Source organism: Bubalus bubalis, chromosome 10 (genome assembly GCF_019923935.1).
Source record: "Bubalus bubalis isolate 160015118507 breed Murrah chromosome 10, NDDB_SH_1, whole genome shotgun sequence".
Taxonomy (NCBI): Eukaryota; Metazoa; Chordata; class Mammalia; order Artiodactyla; family Bovidae; genus Bubalus; species Bubalus bubalis.
The window spans coordinates 76,110,082-76,137,471 of NC_059166.1; the positions used below are offsets into that span (position 1 = coordinate 76,110,082).

At 36.3% G+C, this 27,390-nt stretch overlaps 1 protein-coding gene across 1 annotated transcript in view; it reads right to left on the reverse strand.

Moving 5' to 3' along the window:
* The window catches only part of LOC123327764 (triadin), a 101,112-nt gene that overhangs the window by 29,997 nt on the left and 43,725 nt on the right, over positions 1 to 27,390 (reverse strand). Inside the window, exons 8-9 of the mRNA XM_044924439.2 lie at positions 26,800 to 26,850; positions 20,281 to 20,331 (exon numbers count right to left, since the gene is read on the reverse strand). Coding sequence (XP_044780374.1) covers positions 20,281 to 20,331; positions 26,800 to 26,850 — 102 coding nt within the window. The remainder of the gene's footprint in view (positions 1 to 20,280; positions 20,332 to 26,799; positions 26,851 to 27,390) is intronic.

Below are 27,390 nucleotides of genomic sequence, written 5' to 3' on the forward strand. Positions count from 1 at the left end.
GAGAGTTGGACCATAAAAAAGGCTGAGCACTGGAGAATTGATGCTTTCGAACTGTGGTGCTGGAGAAGACTCTTGAGAGTCCCTTGGACTGCAAGGAGATCAAACCAGTTAATCCTAAAGGAAATCAGTCCTGAATATTCATTGGAAGGACTGATGTTGAAGCTGAAACTCCAATACTTTGGCCACCTGATATAAAGAGCCAACTCATGGTAAAAGACCCTGATGCTAGGAAAGACTGAGGGCAGGAGGAGAAGGGGGCAACAGAGGATGAGATGGTGGGATTGACTCAATGGACATGAGTTTGGGCAAACTCCTGAAGACAGTGAAGAACAGAGGAGCCTCGCGTGCTGCAGTTCATGGGGTCGCAAAGAGCTGGACATGACTGAGCAACTGAACAACAATGACAGCAAAGAATGAAAGACTCAGAACTTTTGACCAGTTGTAAATCACTCCATATTTTTTGTCCTAGAGCTCCTCTCTCTATATCATCTTGCCTCTGTTAGTCTTTCACATTTTAAAAAACTGTCTCTGCATGTGCTATACCACAAAGCCTAGACATATATCAAAAATAGATTAAAAAAATATTAACGAATGCCTCCCTTTTCATGAGGATAATTTTGGTGACCTGTTGAAGCTATGGTGGCTTTTGGGTGACTTTCTGTCCCCCCTGAGAAGGAGAAGACTGCATAGCTCACAGCGAGCCGAGACACCAAGTTAGAAGAAATCCATTCAGCAAACATGGCTATCACACGATATGCTAGAGAAAAACACGTACAACAAGACCAAGGCTGGAGAGCTGTGTGGTGTGTGTTTACAGATAGAGAAAAGGGGGGGAAAGTATGTTGCCAAAACTGGAGGCAAGGTAAACAGGTAAGATGCTTTTGATATGGAGCTGAAGTGAGAGCAGAGTATTAAAAAATCACTGAATAGATGAACATTCATAGAACTGGTGATCTTTTTAAAAATATCTTTGTGGTGGGGCTGTGGTGGTAGATTGGACAAATGGAAGCCACACGAAGAAGGACACCAGGGACAGCATTATGCAGTGGCAATGAACCTAACACAGTGCCCCTGCAGATACCACTTAGAAAATGTAACGAGCATGGGCTTGTGGTAGATCTTTGAGGTGAAGATGGAAACACAATGATTAAATCATGGTTTGTATATTTACCCAGGCAAGAGATGATGAGAACTAGAACTAGGATCTTATCAGGAGAGGAAAAAAGGAGAGACTAAATTTGGGACACACATAACTTAGTATCTACCTGTATGTTGGGTTCTGCAAAAGGAGAAGCTAGCTGTAAATGACTCAGACGTTTAAGTTAGTGTAACTGAATTCTAAGTCAATGAGTTCCATTTTTTGAGACAAAAATAAATAAATAAATAAAGAGAATGTAAAGGGTATTAAGTTCAATTTTTAAATAAAATGACGTGCAAGCAAATTAAGCATGTGAAAATGTTGATGAGGCAGTGAGAAATGCAGTAAGAGAACTCTGAAGATTTTGTTTATGAATATTAATTTTCCTGATAAATAAAAAATTATTACTTATGCAAATTTTTTGTTTTTAATTACATTACTACTTATAATTAATGCCTATTGCTTCCTGAAAAGAATGTTTAGCTATTCTCCACTTACCTAATAAAATGCATGTTCTATTTGCTATCATTTTCACTGAGGGGGTAAAACCTAGAGAATTTAGTGACTAATAATATGGGATCTTCCTGACCCAAGGATGAAACCCAAGTCTCCTGCATTGCAGGCAGATTCCTTACCATCTGAGTCATGAGGGAAGCCCCATATGCCATGTCAAAAATAAATAATTGCTACAATGTTGACTCAGTTTTAAAAAAATGTTGTCATCTTTTGTTGCTGTTTTATTTTTAACTCTGTTGGTTAAATGTTGTAGTTTCTGCCAAATAAAAGAATTTTTGTTTTCTTTTGAGGAATAAGAGATGATGAACATGGTCAAATATTATCTAAAGTTAGTATAATATGAAGAAAGGAAACTATACCCTGTGTTTGGCAATGAACACATTAGTGGTCACCTTTCAGAAGAGATTTTAGGACAAAAGAGTACTCAGCAGAAGCATCCTCACGGACACTCAGCTTTAATTTAATCTATCCTTTCAATGTTTTCTCAAAGCTGGGAGAGGGGGTATATTTTCTTCCTTACTATTAAGTTAATGCCCTCCATCTATATTGTGTATCCCAGCCCTTGATCTGGGAAAGCTTGCTTGGAATTAATATCTCCCTCTGGATTTCATGCTCCTCCTTTCCCTAGAATGTTCCACCCTATCACAGATATGAAAATGACAAGCACAGCTCATTGATTCCACCTGCTGGAATATAGTATTTTGCCTCCTTCGAACAGCAAACTCATGAAAAAAAAGTAGCTGCGGTGTTCTACTTCCACTTATTACTGATAAATTCTCTTATTAATTCCTCTAAGCTGCTTGCCTCTTCCACCACTTTACTAAAAATGCTCTTTAGTGATGATCCAGATGGGTGGGGTGGAAGAAGGGTGGAAGGGAGGTCCACGAGGGAGGGATGTGTATGCATGGTGTAGGTTGAGTCACTAAGTTATGTCTGACTCTTGCGACTCCGTGGAATGTAGCCTGCCAGGAGTTCATGAGACTTCCCAGGCAAGAATACTGGAGTGGGTTGCCATTTCCTTCTCCAGGGAATCTTCCTGAACCAGGGATTGAACCTGGGTCTCCTGCATTGCAGGCAGATTTTTTACTGACCGAGCCACCAGGGAAACATAGCTGATTCATTTCATTGTACAGCCGAAACTAACACAACATTATAAAGCAATTATATGTCAATAAAAAAATAAAAATGCCTTCAAGTGGTCATAAAATGACATATTTTTGTTAAATATAAGGGCTTTTCTCAGGTATCATGCCCCTTGACTTTCCGGTGACATTAAGACTATTGATTTTTCTATTGATGCTTTTTCTTGAAAGTGTGTGGCCTTTAGGATGCTGATACACTGTATCCCTATCTTCCAGGTAACACACTCTCCTTTTTGACCTGTTCTTTTTCTTTTCCAAGAAGCTGCCCTTCTTTCTCTTCTCTTTTCTCTCCAGGTTCTGGTTTCTTGAAGAAATCCTTCTCAGCTTTGGCTTCTAACTCCAAACCTCTAAACTTATGGATACGTAGTGTGAGGATCAAAGTGCAAGTTCCCTATTGCCCAGTGTCGCTAGTACATCTCTCTCCCCGCCACCTGCATTTCCTTTGCAACTTCTACCTTTGATCACCTTCTCCATCCTTTCAAGGTTGAGACCTTGGAGTTTTACATATATATAGGCTTCCCTGGTGGCTCAGAGGTTAAAACATCTGCCTGCAATGCAGGAGACCTGCGTTCGATCCCTGGGTTAGGAAGATCCCCTGGAGAAGGAAATGGCAACCCACTCCAGTATTCTTACCTGGAGAATCCCATGGACGGAGGAGCCTGGTGGGCTGCCGTCCATGGGGTCGCAGAGTCAGACACGACTGAGTAACTTCACTTTCACTTTTCACTTTCATATATAGCTAATGTCATCAATTTCTAGCCTCTTCCTGTGAAATAGGTTGACACTTACAAAAGTAGTGATATTAATTACACTATAGAGCGTGGTTGTGATTGTATATACTCAAATAATTGAAAGGGTGTATAACAAGATGTTATTAGTATTTTTCAATGAGTTGCTAGGTCCTGTGATTTTTAAAAACTTAATTCCTAATAATTTCACACAGAATATTAGTCATGGCCATAAAAAAATATTTAAAGTAAACAATTCACTTCCTTATTGCTGCCTCTCTCTCCCTATCAATTTCACTTGCCTTTACAATACTAGATTACTATCAAAGCTCTTGAGTTGAATTTATGATTCAAAATTCTTCATGTAGAATTTCACCCTGCATGGCATTCTAAGACTTAGGATGTGGCTCTCTTCTCATTCACCTTCTAATCATCCAGACTTTTCACCCTGGTTTCCTAAGTCCAGTTTTCTAGATTTCCAGAACCATGCTCATATGTCTACACATCACTGCTGCAGTCTTGGCATCCTCTGTTCCTCTGTGGCCCCTGGAATCTACTTTGGTTCTTGGTCCTCTCCTCACTGTCTCTTCTCAAGTCACGCTCATCCCTGCCTCTGACTAACTCCTGAATATAACCCCCATTTATTGAATCTGAAACAAATAGAAAACATCAACTCAATTTCTTATTAACAACTCTACCAGGTGGGTGTAATGACCTTTATTCAATAGATAAAATATTGAAACTCAGAAACATGAAGTAATTTAAGTCACATCTTTAGCAAATGGCAAGAGAGTAAAATTCATATTTTTCTTCTATAAGGTTGGCTTCCACCATGCTTTATAGTCACCTTCCTGTCTCAGATGCTCTTGCATACTCCTAAAATCCCAGCTTAATCCATCATCTCCCTGAAGTTTCAATGATTAGCACAGACTATAGGAATGCCCCCTCTCACTAAACTCCTAGAGAATCTTCACTAATTTAGCTAATTATCTGAGAGCCATCTTTCAATAGTTCATGTCTATGTCTTTGGTTAGACTCTCTTGGGATGGAAAACATCACTTGTTTCTAAACTTTGTTTCACCAAGCACAGTTCTTAACATATGGCAGTGATATTAACATAATATATATTGTTAACAAATTGTGAATTGATCATGTTTTATAATAAAATATGTCATTAGTTCTGATTTCTCTTTCCTTTTAGGAAGATGAAAATAAATATAACATAAAAACAAACAAAAATATTTAATGTAAAGTACCTGATGCAAAGAACTGACTTCTTGGAAAAGACACTAATGCTGGGAAAGATTGAAGGCAGGAGAAGGGGATGACAGAGGATGAGATGGTTGGATGGCATCACTGACTCGATGGACATGAGTTTGAGCAAGTCCAGGAGTTGGTGATGGACAGGGAAGCCTTGCGTGCTGCAGTCCATGGAGTTGCAAAGAGTCGGACACAACTGAGTGACTGACTGAATAATACGGAATTTATACTGCATATATTGGAGAAGGCAATGGCAACCCACTCCAGTACTCTTGCATGGAGAATCCCATGGACGCAGGAGCCTGGTAGGGTGCAGTCCGTGGGGTCGCTAAGAGTCTGACACGACTGAGTGACTTCACTTTCACTTTTCATTTTAATGCATTGGAGAAGGAAATGGTAACCCACTCCAGTGTTCTTGCCTGGAGAATCCCATGGACGCAGGAGCCTGGTGGGCTGCCGTCTACGGGGTTGCACAGAGTCGGACACGACTGAAGCGACTTAGCAGTAGCAGCAGCAATGCATATATTACTTTTTCCATTATATATCAAAAGTAAAATAAGCCATAAAATACAGTGTTGTTTATAGGAATGGGTGACATGATGCAACTTTTAACTGACCAGCAATTTTTCACTGACACCAGTAAGCGTGCTTACAACAGGAGAGCAATTTTTATACATAGCTTTTCCTTTTTTTTAGATATATTTAAAGCTCAATTATAATTTTTGATATTAAGATTCAATGTATCATTTTGTCCTTATCATGCACTTTTTTCACTGTTTAAAATTGCTCATTTTTCATTTATCATCCAGAGAACGCATACTTTCAGATTTTATGCTGCAGCTTAGTCACTCATATAGTCTGTGACCCTATGGACTATGGCCCACCAGACTCCTCTGTCCATGGGATTTTCAAGGCAAGAATATTGGAGTGGGTTGCCATTTCCCTCTCCAGGGGATCTTCCTGAGGCAAGGATCAAACCGTGTCTCTTGCGTCTCTTGGCAGGTGGATTCTTTACTACTGGTGCCACCTGGGAAGCCCTTCAGATTTTATAAAGTCACTCAAATGATTATGTTCTTTCATTAAAAATTCAAAAACATTTAAGCAATTCCTTTTGATATGTTGACAACACTTTTCATACAAAGGAAAATAATTCAGGTTAATATTTAACCTATACATGGAATGGTGAAGCAAGAATTACTTAAATGTATGTTAAAATGTGTAAAAATGTGCTCAAGTATATGCAAATATTTTAAAACCAATTATACGAATTTCTGGACTGGATGAAGCACAAGTTGGAATCAAGACTGCAGGGAGAAATGTCAATATCCTCAGATATGCAGATGACTACCACCCTTTGGGAGAAAGCAAACAGCCTCTTGATGAAAGTGAAAGAGGGGAGTGAAAAACCTGGCTTAAAACTCAACATTCAAGAAACTAAGATCGTGGCATCTGGTCCCATCACTTCATGGCAAATAGATGGGGAAACAGTGGAAACAGTGACAGAGTTTATATTCTTGGGCTCCAAAATCACTGCAGATGGTGACTGCAGCCGTGCAGTTAAAAGATGCATGCTCCTTGAAAGAAAATTATGACCAACCTAGACAGCATATTAAAAAGCAGAGACATTACTTTGCCAACAAAGGTCCATCTAGTAGTCAAAGCTATGGTTTTTCCAGTAGTCATGTATGGATGTGAGAGTTGGACCATAAAGAAAGCTGAGTGCCAAAGAATTGATGCTTTTGAACTGTGGTGTTGAAGACTCTTGAGAGTCCCTTGGACTGAAAGATCAAACCAGTCAATCCTAAAGGAAATCACTCCTGAATATTCATTGGAAGGACTGATACTGAAGCTGAAGCTCCAATACTTTGGCCACCTGATGCGAAGAACTGACTCATTGGAAAAGACCCTGATGTTGGGAAAGGTTGACTGCAGGAGGAGAAGGGGACAACAGAGGATGAGATGGTTTGATGGCATCAGCGACTTGATGGACATGAGTTTGAGCAAGCTCCGGGAGTTGGTGATGGGCAGGGAAGCCTGGCATGCTGCAGTTCATGGGGTCACAAAGAGTTGGACATGACTTAGTGACTGAACTGAACTGAACTGATATGAATGTCTGCATGTACACTGTATCACTTTCACTGTAAGGAGAGATATAGATATAACCTTCTTTTGCATATGTAGATACAGGTGTGTAAACATCTTCATAAACATCATATAGATATTTTATATCTTTATCTTCATATATATAAAATATTTGGAATGGAGTTAGCCCTAGAAAGATTGTAATTAAAAGAAGTTTTCATCAGGAATTTTAGTGTTTTCTTCCTGTCCTTTATTCTATAATGTTCCTTCTGCTAACTTTTAACACCTGTCTTAAAAATGACAAGCTAATCTCTTCTTTTCTCACAAAAATTTCAGGAAGTCTCTTTTAAAAGTATTCCTATTTTCAAATTAAAGGTCAGTGATACAATGGATTACCTCTCCTAAAATATGTGGATATTCAAATAGTAAGGGAGAAAATGATTGAACTTTTATGTTAAACCATATGAAACTACTGTTTTTTAGGTAAAAGATGTTCAAGTGTAGGCGATTCCATAAGGTTCAACCAATTATAAGATTTAGGCATTTGTCACAATCTGGCTACATCCTCTGAAATTCAGATTGTCCCGTTAGCACTTTGAAAACAGTATTCAGTTGCCCACTAGATAAATAAGGAACAGCATATGTTAACAGGTCCAATACTTGGACAAACAACTAAAATCTGCTACCAGAAAACAGAACCCATATTAATTTTAGCATACATCTGTTTATTGCTTATTACAATGAAAATATATGAAATACACAAGTATTTTTCAATGTTTTCAGCCTTGGACAGCCTGATCATAACACCAGCCTTGTTCATGATAAACAGAATATACATTAAAAGGTAAATCTTACAGGGTCTCCTTACCTGCTTTGGACATCTTTTCATCTTTTTTAATTTCAGGTTCTGGGGTAAAACAAACAAATAGGAAAAAAAATAAGCATTTTTTAAAAATCAGTACTAAATGGAATAATAGCCAGGCTTTAATAGATTTTGCTCATTTGTTCTCAGTTTCAATTATAGTTTCATACTTTAAACAATATACAATGGAATATGTATTTGAAATAAACTATAAAGTAACAAGCAAAAGTACTTTGATTTAAATTTCTATTAAAAACTGAAAAGTTTTAGTATACTAATCAAGAAATTTGGCATTCTGTCTTCAATAAGAACCATCTATTATGATTCATAAATTCTCTTAGCATTGCAGATAAGAAAATTAGCCAAAACTGCTCAGGAAAAAATATGTTGTAATTTTTCCTAATTTGACCAGTTTAAGCAATTTTCTATTTTTGAAAATATACATTGAATTCATGGAGCTCCACCTGGTGGTTAATTTAATCATTTCAAACTGGTATAATTATTGTTTTTACTAGTATTTATTAATTTTGTAAAATTTAAAAAATGGCTTAACTTTGGTATAATAATATAAATACATTAAAATATTGTCCTTTCTAACTGTCCTAGGACAATGGCATTTGTCTAGAAACTCTGCATTCTAACTTAATATAAGTATAGGATAAATACATAGTGTTTTGAGCTATCTTCATGACACTATCCCAACCACTGTAATAATTGCATATTTTCATATTTCCCAGTCCTTTCCCTTATTTAAACAATTTTGCCTCGGTCTCAGAGTTCTCCTTTGTTAGCATAAATTCTTGTTTTGATTAATGGAAGGGTTCTGGTACATTACAATTTTTCCTCCTTTCAAACAGCAGAAAAACTGAGCTCATGGTTGGGCTATTACTGAGTATAAATTTTGTGTTAGGCATAGTGCTAACTGGCTTTATTTAGGGCTTAGCCTAATAGGGTCTATTTTCTAAAGTTACAATTTTTTTAAAATAAAAGCTCATTTGCTTAACTGCAGAATTGGCTGTAATAGAGAATTACATAGCCATTGACACCCTACTTCCTGTAACACTTGAATGCACATCCTGTGAAAAGTGATTATCGGTACTATTGCACGTCCACGCTCCCTGGCACGTATCTCTCTTTTTCAGTTAATACATTCATTAGCTGGGAAAGAAGTGGAGTTGCTCAGCTGTGTGCAACTCTGCAATTCCATGGACTGTAGCTTACCAGGCCCCACTGTCCATGGAATTTTCCAGGCAAGAATACTGGAGTGGGTTGCCATTTCCTTCTCCAGGGGATCTTCACGACCCAGGGATCGAACCTGGGTCTCCCACCTTGCAGGCAGACACTTTACCCTCTGAGCCACCAGGGAATCCCACACACTATTTTAATGTTTCCTATGTGCCTTAATGTTATATAAAGTTTTGTTATACATTTTTTTAAATTAAATTTTTGTTTATTGTCTGTATACTGTCGTTAGATTTTAAGTTTCATAAGGGCAAGAGCTGTGTCTTATTACTCAAATATCAGCATTTGGTCAAATATCTAACAGGTGGTGTTATGATAAATAAATATTGTTGGATGAATGACTGAACAAAACAAATACAGGCAAAGAAATATAGAGCAAAAAAATATATAAAAAGATGAAATGCTCCCTCCTATGTATCTGTAGTCCTAGAAGAAACTGATTAATCCCATGGTTCTAGAGTTAAATAAAAATTCAATGTCCTAGGATGGGGTCCATAGGCATTTTGTTCATCATGTAGAACTGTCTGTTTGAAAGTTTTTCTTCTCACTGTACACTTGTTTTTCTCCCCTGTCAATCACATTGCCACTATAATCTTGAAACAGAATCATTTTAGCCTTGATGCTTATCAAAAGATCTTCTACTGGGACGACCCAGAGGGATGGTATGGGGAGGGAGGAGGGAGGAGGGTTCAGGGTGGGGCGCACATGTATACCTGTGGCGGATTCATTTTGATATTTGGCAAAACTAATACAATTATGTAAAGTTTAAATATAAAATAAAATTTAAAAAAAAAGACCCAGAGGGATAGTATGGGGAGGGAGGAGGGAGGAGGTTTCAGGATGGGGAACACATGTATACCTGTGGCGGATTTGTTTTGATATTTGGCAAAACTAATACAATTATGTAAAGTTTAAAAATAAAATAAAATTAAAAAAATAAATAAAAATAAAAATAAAAAATAAAAATAAAAATGACAAAAAAAATTGTGGGGAATATTTTTATCAGCTATGTGCACAGTACAATCAGAACCAACTTCTACCTTGTTCATGAAATTTTATAATTTTGTAATTATATAAATGTCTTATCATCATGCAACATGTACGGGGCTAGGGACCCTCTCATGATGCTGGAACTACTGACTTTGGTGTTATGTAAACACTAACAAGAGAAATGCACAACTTAGGGATTCTTGGCAAGTGTGGAAAGAAGGCTCTTGGATGTATAATCTAGCTTTAACAGCAAGCTCACTTATTTAGTTTTGTTACCTTGGGCTTAACTTAAAACCTCGTCTCATTGCTGAAATGGAGAAAATAATGTGAAACCGATCAGAGAATTAAGAGTAACATACAGTAAAAGCTTACTGATTTTAAAATTATGCTCATGAACTTAAATTGCGGCACCTCCCAAGGTAATTTTCTTTTGTTCTTACACAACTGGGATTTTACCCTTGAATATGCAAAGCAGGAATTGATAGGTGAGTATTTCTAAGGTGAACATCTCTTTTATTAGGCTACTTGGTGTCTCTGTTTTGTAGATGGCATTTTTACTGAAGCTTGTCTTTGAGTCATATATAGATGCTTGTTCTTAGTCATATCAAAATGATAACTAGATATATATGTTTTATACACATAGACATATTTTATGTGTTTATGTTGTTGTTGTTGTTCAGTCACTAAGTTGTGTCCAACTCTGCAAACCCACGGATTGCAGCACACCAGGCTTCCCTATCCCTCACTATCTCCTAGAGTTTGCTCAAACTCATATCCGTTAAGTCAGTGAAGCTATCTAACCATTTCACCCTCTGCCGCCCTCTTTTCCTTCTGTTTTCAATCTTCCCCAGCATCAGGGTCTTTTCCAGTGAGTCGGCTCTATGTATACATCTTTCAGTCACTCAGTTGTGTTCAACTGTTTGCGACCACATGGACTGCCAGGCTTCCCTGTCCTTTATCAACTCCCGGAGCTTGCTCAAACTCATGTCCATTGAGTCGGTGATGTCATCCAACCAATTCATCCTCTGTCATCCCCTTCTCCTCCTGCCTTCAATATTTCTCAGCATCAGGGTCTTTTCTAATAAGTTGGCTCTTCGCATCATGTGGCCAAATTATTGGAACTTCAGCTTCAGCATCAGTCCTTCCAATGAATATTCAGGGTTGATTTCCTTTTGGATTGACTGGTTTGATAAAAACAATATATATGTCTATAATAATGTGTGCTCAGTCATGTCTGACTCTTTGCGACCCTATGGACTGAGACCACCAGGCTCTGATCTCAATGGGATTTTCCCAGCAAGAATACTGGAATGGGTTGCCATTTACTCCTGCACAGAATTGTCCCAACACAGGGATCAAACTCCCGTCTACCCGTGTCTCCTGCATTGAAGGCAGATTCTTTACCACTGAGCCATTGGGAAATCCCTATATATGTATATACATTTTTTTTTTTAGGTTTAGTCAAAAGGTTTAATTGAAGTTTCAGGAAACTAAGGGCAGTGATTGATGCTGAAGATTGCAATCTGGAAGTTAGAAAAAGAGAATAGGAACTTTTATTTTCACCCATCTATACTGCTAAAACATTTTTACCATTATTATTATATAAGAAAAATATCTGGTGTCCATAAACATTTTTCACATGAGCCCTTCATTTGAGCTTCACACACAAGCACTGCAGAAACATGGAATCAAACAATCCCCAAGCTGAATGGTTGAAGCAGACAGCCTGCCAATTTGTATGTAGCAGAGTTTTCCAGGCTGTTGATTTCATTTATGAAATATAAATTGCTGGTAGGCCTGGGGAGGGGAGCTTCATTAATGATTTTTCAATGTCATCAAAACTACATTCTCAAATGAAGCAGGCCAACCAAATTTAAACATGCATATGCTTGAGTTTAAAAAAGGGTAGCAGTGGAAAACAACTTTGTTTAGGAGTCTCTGCTTTGTCTTCACAAATCAAAAAGAAGGTATAAATCCCAAGAATGTGCATTCTTTTTCAAATGTCTCCATTTTAAATACTTTGCAAGTTAGAAGCTGAATGCCACTACTCTTTCTTTCCCCAATCTTTTTTATCATTATCACACAATAAAACAATTTATCATTATCACACTATTATTTGCTTCTTCAGCACATAGGAGCTTTATATGTGTAATAAAATATAATAATTCTTGGTTTTGCAACCAATGATGTTTTGTATATTCTACATGGCACTCAGTAAGTGTATTATTTAAAATTTATTTAAATAGTGTTAAATATTCATAAATATTTATTAGCTCACTAACCACAGTAGAATACAAACTTCCTGAGTCCTGGGATGATTTTCTGTTTTATCTTTTATATGATAGTGCCTAGATTAGTGCTTTGCACAGACTAAGGATCAATAAATATTTGCTGTATGAATGAACATACAAACCTAATATAAACCTAATATTACACCCACTTTGTAGATAATAATATTGAGGCCTACAGATAATAACATTGAGGCTTAATACTTGTCTATGTATGTACTCCCTAGTAAGTGGAAAAACTGGTCTCTGAATACTGATTTTTTCCAACTCCCAAATGTGAAGCATTTGTAAGCACACTGCTATGGGTTCTTCTGGTGGCTCAGACAGTAAAGAATCTGCCTGCAAGGAAGGATCCCTGGGTCAGGAAGATCTCCTGAAGATGGGAATGGCTTCCAGTATTCTTAGCTGGAGAAAACCATGGGCATCTGGAGAAGAGCCTGGTGGGCTACAGTCTATGGGGTCGCAAAGATTTAGACACAACTGAGGGACGAACAAACACACAAGCACACTTCTATAACTACTGTTGATACAGATAGAATGAATGTTTTTAAATATCTCACACAAAAAGACTACATAGAAATCCACATACTACATCGTATAGGTACACATTACTAACAGAGTCATGAAGATTGTAATTGGTATACAGTATACCTGTGGCGGATTCATTTTGATATTTGGCAAAACTAATACAATTATGTAAAATTTAAAAAAAAAAAAAGATTGTAATTGGCATGAACAGTAAAGCCCTTGAGGTTTCTATTTTTTTCAGCCAGTCATTAAATAATGAATCATATAAACAATTTTCTAAATTAAGCTGGTTAAACTAGATAAATAGACTGACTATTGATAGAATATTGATAACTGCCTCACTCACTGCCAGAGTAGTAGTTAATATTTAGTGGCAAGGAGAGACTTTACCTTTAAAATCAGGTCACCAAATCCATTTGTATGAAATATATAAAGGAGCTTCCGTATTGTTTTCCTTTGTCAGTTGTATGTCAGTTTTGGTCTGAGGGAGTCTAGAGAGCCTGCTAGCAAAGGAGGCAGGTCATGCTGCCAGGCATGAGTCCCAGATGTACCTCAGGTGACTGTGTGACCTGGGCAATTCACTCCTAGCGCTTCAATTTTCACATTAATGAAAAAAAGGATTGTTGTGAAAATTAGATTGAACACTACCTGTGAAGCACTTAGAACAAAGCAAACAGTGTATGTTAGTCTCTTTACTGATACTTGAAATGATTTTTCTTATATTTTTCCACCATAATGTTAAAGCATATTTAAATATAAATATATTTAAATAAAATAATTAAAGTTATAATAAATGAAGTTACATTCATAAATTTATATCCATGGTTTTTGTATCTTTTGAGTAGTCATTTGCACTTTTCAATGAATATCTGCTACTATTACAATTATACACATATACACGTTTCCATTTCACTGTGGTCCTCACTGGGCTTCCCTTGTTCAAGTGGTAAAGAATCTGCCTGCAATGCAGGAGCCGCAGGTGACACAGTTTCGATCCCTGGGTCAGGAAGATCTCCTGGAGGAAGAAACGGCAATCCACTCTAGTATTTTTGCCTGGAGAATCCCATGGACAGAGGAGCCTGGTGGGCTTCAGTCCATGGGGTCGCAAAGAGTCGGACGCAACTGAAGCGACCTAGCATGCACACGCACGTGGTCCTCACTGTATTATTTAACAATAAACGTTTTGTAAAACACACACACACACACTTTCACATTTTCTTTCCTGCGTGAGAGATAGAGCGCTACCGTCACTCTAACCAGCTTCACTACAAGATTTGGGATTTGGAACAAACTTCAGTGAATCCATGTTTCTTCTTAATTATGTCTTAAGAGAAACTGTTGAAAATAAGAGATGTATTTTAGTAGGTAGCATTTGATTTCATCTGCTGTGGATGCATGATTTTGTAATCCAGGTAAATATAACTGTGAGAAAGACAAGCTCTGATTACCAATCAGTTTGACTGGGATCATCTTTAGTTCATAGACTTCCAAAAACACAAAACTGCCCTGAGTTTGGGTAAAGTCACAGAGAGAACCAACACCTACCAACTTCTACTCCACTTTTCATCTTATCTCTGTCTACATTTCTTTAATTCAATACTACATGGGCTGTTTAATTTTTTTCCTTTCTCTTATTTAACCACGGTCACATGTTTATGAAACCTCATGCATCTTCTGTGCTCCTATTTTTCTTGCTTGAGTTTTTAAATCGGTGCTATCTTTGGTTGTAAACTGAGGAATCCTTTCATGCATAATAAAGGGGTAAGGTGATGGTGTTCTCAAGTAATTGCCCAATCTCATCCAAAGCAAGAGATCATTTGTTGCGCTGCAGTTGGAGAAAAACCAACCAACCAAACAAAAAAGTCCTTAAGTTTAAAACTTATTTCCCTATTTATTAACCAAAAGATCTAATGCAAGGCATCAGAAAGACTCTAAATTTTAAATTCCTAACCTTCTGAAATGGGAACAATGATAATTAGCTGATGTATCTGTGGCTGAAATGAGACTGAATAATTTAACAAATATTTCGTGAGCATTCATGTACGAACATACAACTCATAGATATCCACTGATTGGATGAAAACTTTGATATGCCTCATCTAAGGCACCACTGGAGGCCGCTTCACTTTTACTCTCTTCCAGCTTTCTTTACCAAGTATCCTGAGATCTTAGAGGACAAGGATTGTGTCTTCTTCATTAGTGGAGTCTCATGACTAAGATATCCCCAGAATATTATACTATCACTCAAATGTTGTTATGAAACAAAACAATTTAAGACGTGGTTTAAAAATGCCAAGAAAATAAAATTTATGTTTCATTTTTAGATGGTTTAGACCAAAATATAAAGTAGAATCCTTGTCCCACTAATCAAAAATTGACATGGGTGGAAAAGACCATTAGAATGGACCCAGCAGACACGCAACACTGGGGGACATTATCTTCAGATAACTATCTGGTCATTTCAGAGCTGCAGTTAAAGTCTCAAGCTACTGGGCACAGCGCTCTTTCCATAACAGGTATGCACACATACACAAACACACCCCCACCACACCCATTCTCTCTCTGTATTTCTGTCTGTGTCTGTCTCTCTCTCACCTCTCATTCCCATTGTGTCAACAGGAAAAGAAATTATGCTTTATAAGCTTCTATAGTTACAGTTCTAAAATAGCTTTAGTTCGCAATACAAACACTTAATGCATGACCCAATGTTTATTCCTAAGTCCTAATTAGGCAACACTTCTTTGGCAAGATTCCCACAGGACTTTGGTGCTCACAAAGTAAGTTTGCTGAGTGGACACTAAAAACACAAAATGAGCCAGAGGGCATTCTCTCTTTGCAGCGCAGAATAAATGCATACATTTTCCCTGCCTCATTCTGTCATCGTTTCATTTTTGTGATCCTTTGTCTTTTGTATATGCTAAATACAATGTACCACGTTGCTGATAGTGTCACTCTGTCTCTATCTAATCTTTTTTGTATGCCTTGCTATGTGCCTCATTATTCTACCTTTCCCTGAAACTTCCCAACATGAAGACTCTGTACTGAAATAAGTAAGAAATAATGTGAGGAGACTGAACATACTGTAGGTCGCACAGATAATAGTACGAACAAGGTCCTGTGATGTTATCTGAAGATGGCAGGAGAGGTGGTTGGATTTATTGAAGGTAATGAGCCAGGTGACTTTAAACCATTCAAATGGTCCAGAAAATGGTGCAAAAATCACTTGCCAAGGCAAATGAGCAGACATTCTTATTCTTTTTTCCCTTAACAAAAGAGAGTCATTTTTTCTTACTTATATCTCTGAGCACCAGCATGCATTTTCTTTGACTTGAAGTGAGAATAATCAGTTACATTAATAAAAGGTCAAAGGTCATAGGTATGGATCATCCTACATCTGGTTAAATACTTAAAAATAATAGATGACCTGATATGAAAAACAATACATTTAAAGCTTTTTAAAAAAGTGAACAAGAAAAATAAAAATGAATTAATAAATAAAAACTATGATATTTAAAAACTTTTTCGTTCAAGGAGAGAAGCACATTAGGATATTTGCATAAGGTGGCTTGGAGTGACAAGAAAAATGAACACACAGAGTGAAAGTGAGTCATTCTTTAGAGGGCTTAAATGGAAAGAATACCAAGGAACGACTACTGAAGCTTTACATTTATAACTGTCCATATATTTCACATACATATAGTTGTACATATATTATGTACATTAATTTTTTGGAGGAAGGAAGTAAAATTCACAGTACTTGGATACATTAATTTTGGAAAGCCAGTGATTACAGAAAAAAATTTTGGCAGTCTCAACTACTTCACTTACCAACACATAACCACTTTCCATTCATTCTATCAACTTAGCAGTTTGGCCTGATGGGCTTAACTGGAAAGGCATTAGACTGTTAACTGCTGCTTAGAATAAAAGTGCTACTGTTATTGGTACTATTCTTACCTTCAGGAAAGGAACTGTAAATAATTTTTGTTCACATGTTTGGCAGAATTCAGCATGAAGCCTTGTGGTCCTGGACTTTTCTTCATTAGCAGGCTTTTGATTATGTTCTCATTGTTATTACTCTGTGCAAATTTTTTATTTCTTCATAATTCAGTCTTGGCCATTGCATGCTTCTAGATATTTACTCATATCTTCTAGGCTATCCAAGTTGTTGGCATATAAACATTCACAGTAGTCTTTTATGATCCTCTTTTTAATTTTTTGTAGCAAGAGTTATAACATCTCCTCTTTTACTCTGATTTCATTTTACTTGGCTCTTCACTTTTTTTTTTTAATCTAGCCAAAGGTTTGTCATTTTTATTGATCTTTTCAAAAGACAACTCTTGGTTTTGTTGATCTTTCTACTCTCTATTTTGTTTAAGTCTGCTCTAATCTTTTTTATTTCCTTCCTTCTGCTAACTTTGGGCTTAGTTTGTTCTTTTTTACTCTAATACCTTGAAGTATGTAGTTAGGTTGTTTATTTGAAATCTTTCTATTTTTTAATGTACTTATTGCTATGAACTTCTCTCTTAGAACTGCTTTTGATGCATTCTGTTAAGTTTTGGTATGTTGAGTTTTCATTTTCATTTTTCCAAAGATATTTTCTAATCTCCCTTTTAATTTCTTCTTTGACCTACTGGATTTTTAAGAATATGTTGTTTAATTTCCATGTATCTATGAATTTTATCATTTAAGTGTGCATGATGTTATCATTATGTTTCATGCTTTTTGATTGGATGTTAAATGAAGGCTTTCAATAATCCCTTCCAGGCTACAGTCCATGGGTCTTAAAGAGTCAGACATGACTGAGTAACTAACACATTCACACTTCAATTTCATTATTTACTAAAGAAGACATGATAAGCTTTCAATCTAACAAGATTTCTTTTAAAATTAATTTCTTTTTTAGCAGGAATTTTTAAAATTGTAGCTGTTATAATATATGTGAGAATTTACTGACTCCCTCTAAGGAAAGAAGGTCTAAGGTGACACCATCTCTCACAGGTGAAAGGGAAAGTCTTTGTATATAATGCTATTCTTTCTGTCAAAATGTCCAAGGACTGTCTTTCACACTCAGCACCACAGGCCTGAAACTTGGTTGTCTGGTAGTAAACAAATGATGACATTAAATGCATAAAATTTCAAAGCACCAATAATATCTCAGTGTATTACTATAAAGCAACTATTGTTGCTTTAAATGGTAAAATAAAAAAGATACTAAATATTCTCAAGCAGTTATTTGAAACATATAGTAATGCAGAAAGCTCAATGAAATAAGGATATAACTTTTTAAAAAATGCATCTTTTCCAAAATGCTGCCTCCCCCACCGTCACTGTCTGTGATCATGCACTGGGTAGAGCTCCGCTGACCGTCTGGGATAGGATGATGAAAAAAAAATCCCCAGAATGATGGAAGAAGACAGGAAACTCTTAAACAGATGTTTCCAGTGTCCAAAGACTCAAATTAGCTCCATGTGTTTTTCTTGTTGTTTATTCGCTAAGTTGTGCCTGACTCTCCTAAATTGTTTTTCATTTATATATTTATTTATTCCACACACATTTCTAGTGGGGAAAATTTTTGCATTTTGCTTTCTTAATAAAACTGTGGAAATTTATAACACTCCTGTCCCTCATTTTTTAATATTTATATCTTAGTTTGGAAAAAATTATAACATCATTGAATGATTAAATTACTTGATGGAATCAAATCTTTCAATTTAGATATTTATATAAATGTTTATTGACATTGACAGATCATCAAAAAGAAATCTAGAGTTATTTTAAAGAAATAAATTATCTAAATACAAAGAATGTCTTTAGTTTTCATAATTAATTCATTCTTCAAATAATACAATGTAACATTTTGCTGCCTGTTGAACATTTAACATAACGTGTAAGAATTCTCCTGCAAGCAAAATACTTGAATTTACATATTATGTCAGAATAACTTGAAAGCGTATGTAGCACCAAAATAACTACTACATAGGGGACAATAAAAATAAAGTTTTGGATATGATGATATTTTTCTAAAGTGAAACATGAATGCCTTAATAGGTTTGGAATCCTTATTGCTTTAAGTACTTTAAAATAAAGTAAGTACGTTATGTGGGCTAAGAAAAAAATTATGCTGTGCTTTCTTGTTTCATTAAATAACAATTTCATTTAATTTAAATTTAATTGAAAAATAAGAAAATATATGACTTGAGGGTATGTTTTTTATCCATTGCTATACTGACTAATGGAGTCTCTCCTCCACCCTTCATGTATCTCACTAAGTCTTCTGTCAGCTTCCCCTCCCACTGCACTTCCACATTGCCCTCAGCGCCAACACATGTTTATACAAGTTCATGAAAAGCTTTTTCTTTTAATACAATTCCAATAACTTGGGATTTTTACACTGAGCCCTTGCATATTGGTCAATACTTCACACAAATTTCTCTTCAGGGTAAAGTAGAAACGGGCTCTATTTGAACATTCAATACAGCAGGTGTATTTCATGGTTTTACTGGTTCACTAATATGTTCATTTTAAAGATAAGAAATATTAGACAATTTGGAGAATGATACCAGGCCCATAGAAGTTACTGGGGTAATTAGAAACTAAATGTATTATATTGGACTTAACATATTTACTTACATTTTAGGGAACGTAACTTGATGCATGGCATATCAGAATCCACATACCTATGAGCCTAGTATAATAGGAAGGCCAGAGGGCTAATAACACCCCTTAGTAAGATCATAGTGCTTGATTGGGAGATCAGAGTTCTCATGCAGGTTCTGCTGCAAATTATAATAACTTTGAAAAGTTTCTAGACTATTTCAGTTTTATCCATCTATAGGGTGAGGATTTTGGACCTCATCCAAAAATCTTTAGAGTTTACCTCTAAGTGTTTTCCAGCTATAAAATTTGTTAGGATTTTACTGTATCTGAACTGAAAGAATGGCAAGCTATCACTGAGAAATTTTAAGTATTTTTTTGTATCTTAAACCTTTGGTTTTCATGGCGAGTCCTAATAGGATTAACCTTAGGATATTTATAAAATATAGATTTTCTACTACAGACTCATAAAATCAGAACAGCATATGTACTTTTTTATTGAAGTACAGCTGATTTACAATGTTGTGCCAGTCTCTGCTATACAGCAAACTGACCCAGTTTTACACATATATACATTCTTTTTTAATATACTTTTCCATCATGGTTTATCTCAGGAGACTGGATATAGTTCCCTGTGCTATACAGTAGGAACTTGTTTTTTAGACATTCTAAGCTTTCTCAGTATCTCTGACATGGCTACTCTTTCGTGTGTTGTTTCACAGTACAATTTAAAATTTTACAATAGAGAATAAGTTCTTTTCCCTTTGCATCAAAACACAGAAGTACATATGAAAGTTATACCTTTAAAAGTATAAAAAATAAATGAATAATATGTGGCTTTATTGCAAGTAACTGAATATGCAATAGGTGGATCAATGTGTTTTCACATTTCGTTATAGAGTAATACCTTTTTCCTTTAGGGAGGCTGGAACCTTTACTTCTTTTTCCTTAATAGGCTCTGGAAAGAAACATTGAACATGTGTTTGAAACCAAGATCAAAATACTAACACACACACAATGGAGTCAATAAGCTATCAGTAAGGTGAACCAAGGTGGAAATGATATGATGTTTTCTTTCAAAAATAATTTTAATCATAAAGAACAGTATAGAGTACAACAAGCTATTTTCTAGTCATGTTTTTTTTTAAAATAAATGTAAATTGTAGAATGATGTACAATCTATGTTTCATTTAAGAGGATGAGTTTTTGGATGGCTAGGAACTTGCTTTGCCTGTGATTGAAAAAAAAAAAACACATGACTTCAGCATCTAGAAGTCTTCCAAAACTGTTATAATCAGCACTAACTTAGTTTACTTCTCTCAGGCTATGTTTCTTCAAAAAAATAAACAATCAAATGGAAAACTCTGCATATATCATGTAAATGTGGTTTTTTATTCATCAGACTCAAGTTAAACAGATTTCAAGAATAAGAGTAAGATAAATACTGAGACAGTTTCGTCTATGAGCTCCCAATGTCTTAAACATGTGGTCCTTAGTTAAAGCAAATCAAGTAAAACTCCACTTATTCTACTAGGTTCAAATACAAAATGATTCTGATCATATAATGGGTTCCAGAGAAATCAAGGGGCAATGCCTTGAACAGCATTATGCTCCCTCAGTAACTCATTAAAAATAGAAAATAAAACCAGTTCTTTGCCTTTTCTGCAACCCTAAGTCTCAGTATCTATTTTAAGGACAAAAATGACTTATAATACAGTGAGAAAGGAAGGAAAGAAAGAAGTCAATCCTTCCAGCCCTTTTTTTTCCTATTCCCTTCTATGGTGTGGGATGGAATGCAAAAAATATGGTGGTGGTATTTGTAAATGAACATGCCACTCAAGCAACTCAGAATTCACTGAGTCAGGTGAGTTTGGATCATTTTAAGAATGGACTTTGGGGTTCCATTGAAAAGGTTGTGTCCCTCAAAGCAAGATTTTCTCAGTCTATAAACTATAGCCTTAAATATCCATAGGCTTGTAGAATTTTTTTAATGGTTTTGGTGGAAAAGAAGTGTCCCTGTTGCTATTTTTTTTTATCTTTTTTATTTTATTTATTTTTAAAAAAATTTATTTTATTTATTTATTTTTTTAAATTTTATTTTATTTTTAAACTTTACATAATTGTATTAGTTTTGCCAAATATCAAAATGAATCCACCACAGGTATACATGTGTTCCCCATCCTGAACCCTCCTCCCTCCTCCCTCCCCATTCCATCCCTCTGGGTCGTCCCAGTGCACCAGCCCCAAGCATCCAGTATCGTGCATCGAACCTGGACTGGCAACTCGTTTCATACATGATATTTTACATGTTTCAATGCCATTCTCCCAAATCTTCCCACCCTCTCCCTCTCCCACAGAGTCCATAAGACTGTTCTATACATCAGTGTCTCTTTTGCTGTCTCGTACACAGGGTTATTGTTACCATCTTTCTAAATTCCATATATATGCGTTAGTATACTGTATTGGTGTTTTTCTTTCTGGCTTACTTCACTCTGTATAATAGGCTCCAGTTTCATCCACCTCATTAGAACTGATTCAAATGTATTCTTTTTAATGGCTGAGTAATATTCCATTGTGTATATGTACCACTGCTTTCTTATCCATTCATCTGCTGATGGACATCTAGGTTGCTTCCATGTCCTGGCTATTATAAACAGTGCTGCGATGAACATCGGGGTACACGTGTCTCTTTCCCTTCTGGTTTCCTCAGTGTGTATGCCCAGCAGGGGGATTGCTGGATCATAAGGCAGTTCTAGTTCCAGTTTTTTAAGGAATCTCCACACTGTTCTCCATAGTGGCTGTACTAGTTTGCATTCCCACCAACAGTGTAAGAGGGTTCCCTTTTCTCCACACCCTCTCCAGCATTTATTGCTTGTAGACTTTTGGATCGCAGCCATTCTGACTGGCGTGAAATGGTACCTCATAGTGGTTTTGATTTGCATTTCTCTGATAATGAGTGATGTTGAGCATCTTTTCATGTGTTTGTTAGCCATCTGTATGTCTTCTTTGGAGAAATGTCTATTTAGTTCTTTGGCCCATTATTTGATTGGGTCATTTATTTTTCTGGAGTTGAGCTGTAGGAGTTGCTTGTATATTTTTGAGATTAGTTGTTTGTCAGTTGCTTCATTTGCTATTATTTTCTCCCATTCCGAAGGCTGTCTTTTCACCTTGCTAATAGTTTCCTGTTGCTATTTATTGTGCTAAGAATAAATAGGATCCATTTTTTTTTCACATTTCAGCATGTGAAAATGAAACCAAGAGCCATGAATTGAATAAACACACCGAAAAGCTTCATTAACTTTTTCTTTCAGGATGAGGGTGGTAATTTACTGTTTTGCATTTCCTGGCTAAACCAAAAGAATTAATGTGTTGTGAAATGAAAAGTGGTGATAGAGACAGATTCTTGGTGGGATGGGAGAATACAATGCCTGGAACTTCAAAATTCAAAATCCAGCATGTTGATTTAAATGGATATCTGTATACAATTGTGTGAGATTAAAGTAGTTGTAAAGTACAAGATCTCAGAAGAGGGCCCATGGACTGCTTTGATTTTAAAGGAGAAAGAAAGAAGATGTGGAAAACAGACAGACTTTTTTAAACTATCTGAAGGCCATAAACCCATCACTGTAAATTTGGGGAAAGTCCTCAGAAAATAGAAATGATTTTTATTTCCAAGTTGCTAACAGGAAGATTCCTTTGCTGCCATGCTGGGTCATCTGCACTGACCTTCCTACGTCTCATTTCTTTTGCGTGTCCTTTTTGACTTCAAGGGACTTTGACCTGATTTAAGAAGTCTGTAGGGTGGTCTGAGCAGTCCCTAACTACCCAAGGATGCCAAAGCTGACCAAAAATGGGAGACAGGGTTATATGGGAACTCTTCACTTCTGTGTTAGGAAGAATAAATATATCATTGGTTTGGGTCAGCTATTTACACATTTTTTCAACTTGACTGTCTTGTTTGTCAGAAGCAAAGCATTAGAGAGCACATTTTTGCATGTGTGTTGTTTGTATAAATATGGTAGTTTCTTTACATTTAACCAAGAGCCTACAGGAAGTCTTAGAAATCTTCATTATCAGGATCTAGAACATGTTTAAAGGTGCTGGGATATAACTTGGAATTCTCAAAATAATCTGGCAGGGAGGTGGTGATGTAGAAAAGTTCACAAAGAAACAGGAAGATCATTTCAGGTTTTCCATTCCCCTACCCTGCTCCCAGAGTCAAAGGCAATAAGGAACTTGGGTGAGAATTCATGATGAATAAATCACTAGGGATCAGATGCAAAGTCATTGAAAACTTACCATATCCTTAGCGGTAGCTTTTGTTTGGTGAGTGGGAACGGCCAAGAAAAAGTATGGTGAAGAAGACAAATAGAAGTTGGGGGAAACCTCAGGTGCATGGCGCTGGGTATGAATATGAAAGAAGATAAGCTCTGCTGAGAATTCCCTGGCATTAGATCCAAACATACACAAGCCTGAGTCACAAAACTAGTCAATAAATCTAATGTCCATCATATTACACCAATACCAGAGGCACCTGCAGGTGCTATTATTGCATTCTCAATAGAAGAGAAATAAGTAATCTCCTTGTTGCCTGGTTACAGTTTGGTTTGCAGTTCCTTGGACCATCGGTGAATCCCGCAACCTCAGATAAATTAGACCAGTTGTAAGAAGCAAGTTGCAAGAGGATAGGGTGAATGTCAGAAGGACTACAACAGGAGTGTCTGATTTCTGGGTGGTCAGGGCCACTTAAGCAGGGCTCTGCCCACTTGAGGATATAGAGAAGACTTACTATCCCAGAGAGTCAGTAGCTGAATCAGCAGCAAAAGACAACAAGATGTGTCTTTCTCTGGCTCCTTTTCTTTGTAATGATCATCTCCAGCCCTCTCTATATGTCCTTAAATACACAAGCCTGATGTTCTCTGGGCTTCCCTGATGACTCAGACGGTAAAGAACCTGCCTACAATGCAGGGGTCCTAGGATTGATCCCTGGATCGGGGAGATTCCCTGGAAGAGGGCATGGCAACCCACTTCAATATTCTTGCCTGAAGAATCCCATGGACAGAGGAGCTTGGTGGGCTGCAGTCCATGGGACAGCAAAGAGTTGGACACAACTGAGTGACTAACACATTGATGTTTCTCTAAATGCCTAATTTACTCACAGTTGTCATATCCCCAGTAAATGTGGCCCTAAATGATTTCTGTGTAATAATTCTGGTTTTAGAAATGCAGCATTGTTTCAATATGGATTTCCTAATATGTACATACAAGTGGAAACTATAGGAGACCAGCAAAGGTAGGCAACCTTTGGGCTGCTCCATGAAATAAGTAGCTATGCAGCAAGTAGAATTGCTGCATTCTGACTCTGCCACAGCTCAGCAGCAGGTTTCAAAAACTGATTCCAGAAACAATAACACTGCAGAGGTTAAAGTCACTGAAATTGTATGGGTAATAAGCCATTTTCTCTGATTTTTCTAGGTAAAGAAAATTATATTCAGAAACTAAAGGAAAAGTGACAATAAAATTCTTCTAAAATAGCACTCAGCTTGTATATAACAAAGATAATCGAGGGCATTAACACAGCTTGAATTTAAAAAGAGGTTCATTTAAAATAGTTCTAAATCAATAATCATATGTAATAGACTTTAATATACATGATTTTATAGTGACCATGAAGACATCTTACAAATAGTAGAGAATTTAACACTGAGGAAAAAGTGTTCCCTAGGAAATTGTCTGCAATTTTATGTTAGTAACAACAACAGTAATAGAAATTACAAGAGCCTACTTCATAGGCTACTCCATCAGTGTGGATTTAAATTGTCCCAGGTAATGTTTTCCGGGACAGATGTTTACAACTACCATTTCCAAGTAGTTTAGGCTGCAGCAGAAGTGAAGTCTTTACGTAATAATTGAAATTTTTTATAATCATCATTGCTTGAAAGATAGTGTTAGAGGTAAGACCCAACATTTCTGTTGAGTTGTTTTCATAGCAAACAATAATATACGGTCTAAGTATTCTCATGACATAAATGCTCAACAAAATAAGTCTATTTCATACTATATTGGAAGGAGGAAGGTTTAGATTTTGCATCTATATATGGATTTTCCTGGTAGTGTGTTTCAATAATACTTTTAGTTTCCATACAAACAAGGACACTGTTTTTGTAAATTGCCAGATAAAATGAGAGTGGAGGTGAGGAGGAGTCTCGCTCTCTCTCAGAGAACAAGTAATCACTGGTGAAAAATGGACTGAGCTCTTCTGTGGGAATTAACGGGAGTCACCCAATAGTAAAAGGACTATGAGTATATTTTTCCACATTGTATAGACATTTGTCTATGTCAAATAGATTTTCAAGAATAGGTAATGAGCTCTATACTCAAAGCAAAGGTGCTTTGAGGAATATTAAAAAAAAAAAAGAGCCTTTGTTTAAGGATTAGACAATATCTGTGTTAAAATAGAATAAAGGGGTATTAAATCCAGCAGACTTGACTCTGATTCTTGCTTTTGCTTCCCACCCATAGTGTGACATTGAGTAATTTAAATTACATATACCTCAGCTTCCTTCCTTGCTTACTGAAATGTATATATAAAGCACAATTTGCAGAAACAAAATATATAAAGTAGAATTCAATGTGCCTGGCAAAGAGCAGATGCCCTGCTTCTGTACTTCTCTCAAATAATCCTCACATCTTTGTCTGGATAACTCCTCTCCCTTTGTACTTGAATTTAATATAACTTCTTCAGAAAAGCCTTCTCTAATTCCTCAGACTTGATTATGACCTCAATAGAAAAGACCTGAAGTTTTATGTGACATTATTTTTAGAAAGAGTCCTGGAATTTGGATGGATTGAGAGAAAAGTCAATCCATTCAAGAGATTGAAGTCGAAAATTTAAAAAAAGAATGTTATGCTCTTCCATAGCAATCAGGAACCTGACAACAACGAAGCAGACAGCACATGACTAGGAGTCTGAAAATAGCAGAATTCAGAATTTCAATTCCCAAGTCTTCCTCCCTATTCCTAGCTTTGCCATCTTTGTTTCACCAATGATTAGCAAGTTTGGAAAGATTATGCAGTAAATACAGATTTAATGAATGGATAGAAAGAAAAGAACCAGAGGGCATGGAAGCAAGTCCTTCTTATATCCTTTACTTTCATTTTAACACTTTTCTTTTACCCTTTCATTCTTAATTTTTTTTCATCGTTTTTCCTTTCTTTCAGAAATTATAATAAAAGTACTTTTAGATCATGGTGAACAGAAAGCAAGTATTTAAGGGACAGGTAAATAAACAAAACATTTCAAATATATGAGTGTCATATGTAATTCTGACCCACAAATCTGCAAGGAGATGACTGACGTACTGTGGACACATTCAGATACTTTTGTTAATAAGTTTCTAGTGTTATGTTAAATTGACTCTATTACCTTTATCCTTCAGAACTGAAGAAGTCTTCCCAGATTTTTCTTTTCTAATTTCTGCAAGAAGAATCATGAGGAGAAAAGGTTACAAGGAATAACAGAGAAAAATGGCAAATTCTTTACATTATGTTTACTGAGGCATAAAGAACCTAGGGGCTCTGCATTGATATTCAAGACAGAGGTTTCCACTGGGATAAACTGCCTGTAACATATCGAACTAAGTATGTGTAAGATAGAAAATAAGCCCACAAATTATTATAAGGGGCAGATTATGGTAGATAGAAAAATATACAAATACAATTCTATGGGCTTTGGAGAAAGATGATATGATAAGAATAATAGCTAATATTGTCTACTCACTAGGTATCACAGGGAATGCTCTCTACTGCTTAGTCACACAGTGTTCACATAACCCTAAAAGTTATTTTGGTTCAGTTATTACCCTTGCTTTTCACATAAGGAGATTAAATCATGTTCCCAAGGTCATGTAGCTCTCATTAATAAATGGGAAATATGAGATTTGAACTAAATGTCTCTTTGAACTCAAACAAAAAGATATTGGCTCTGGTAGCTCAATGATAGAATCAGGAAAGGCTC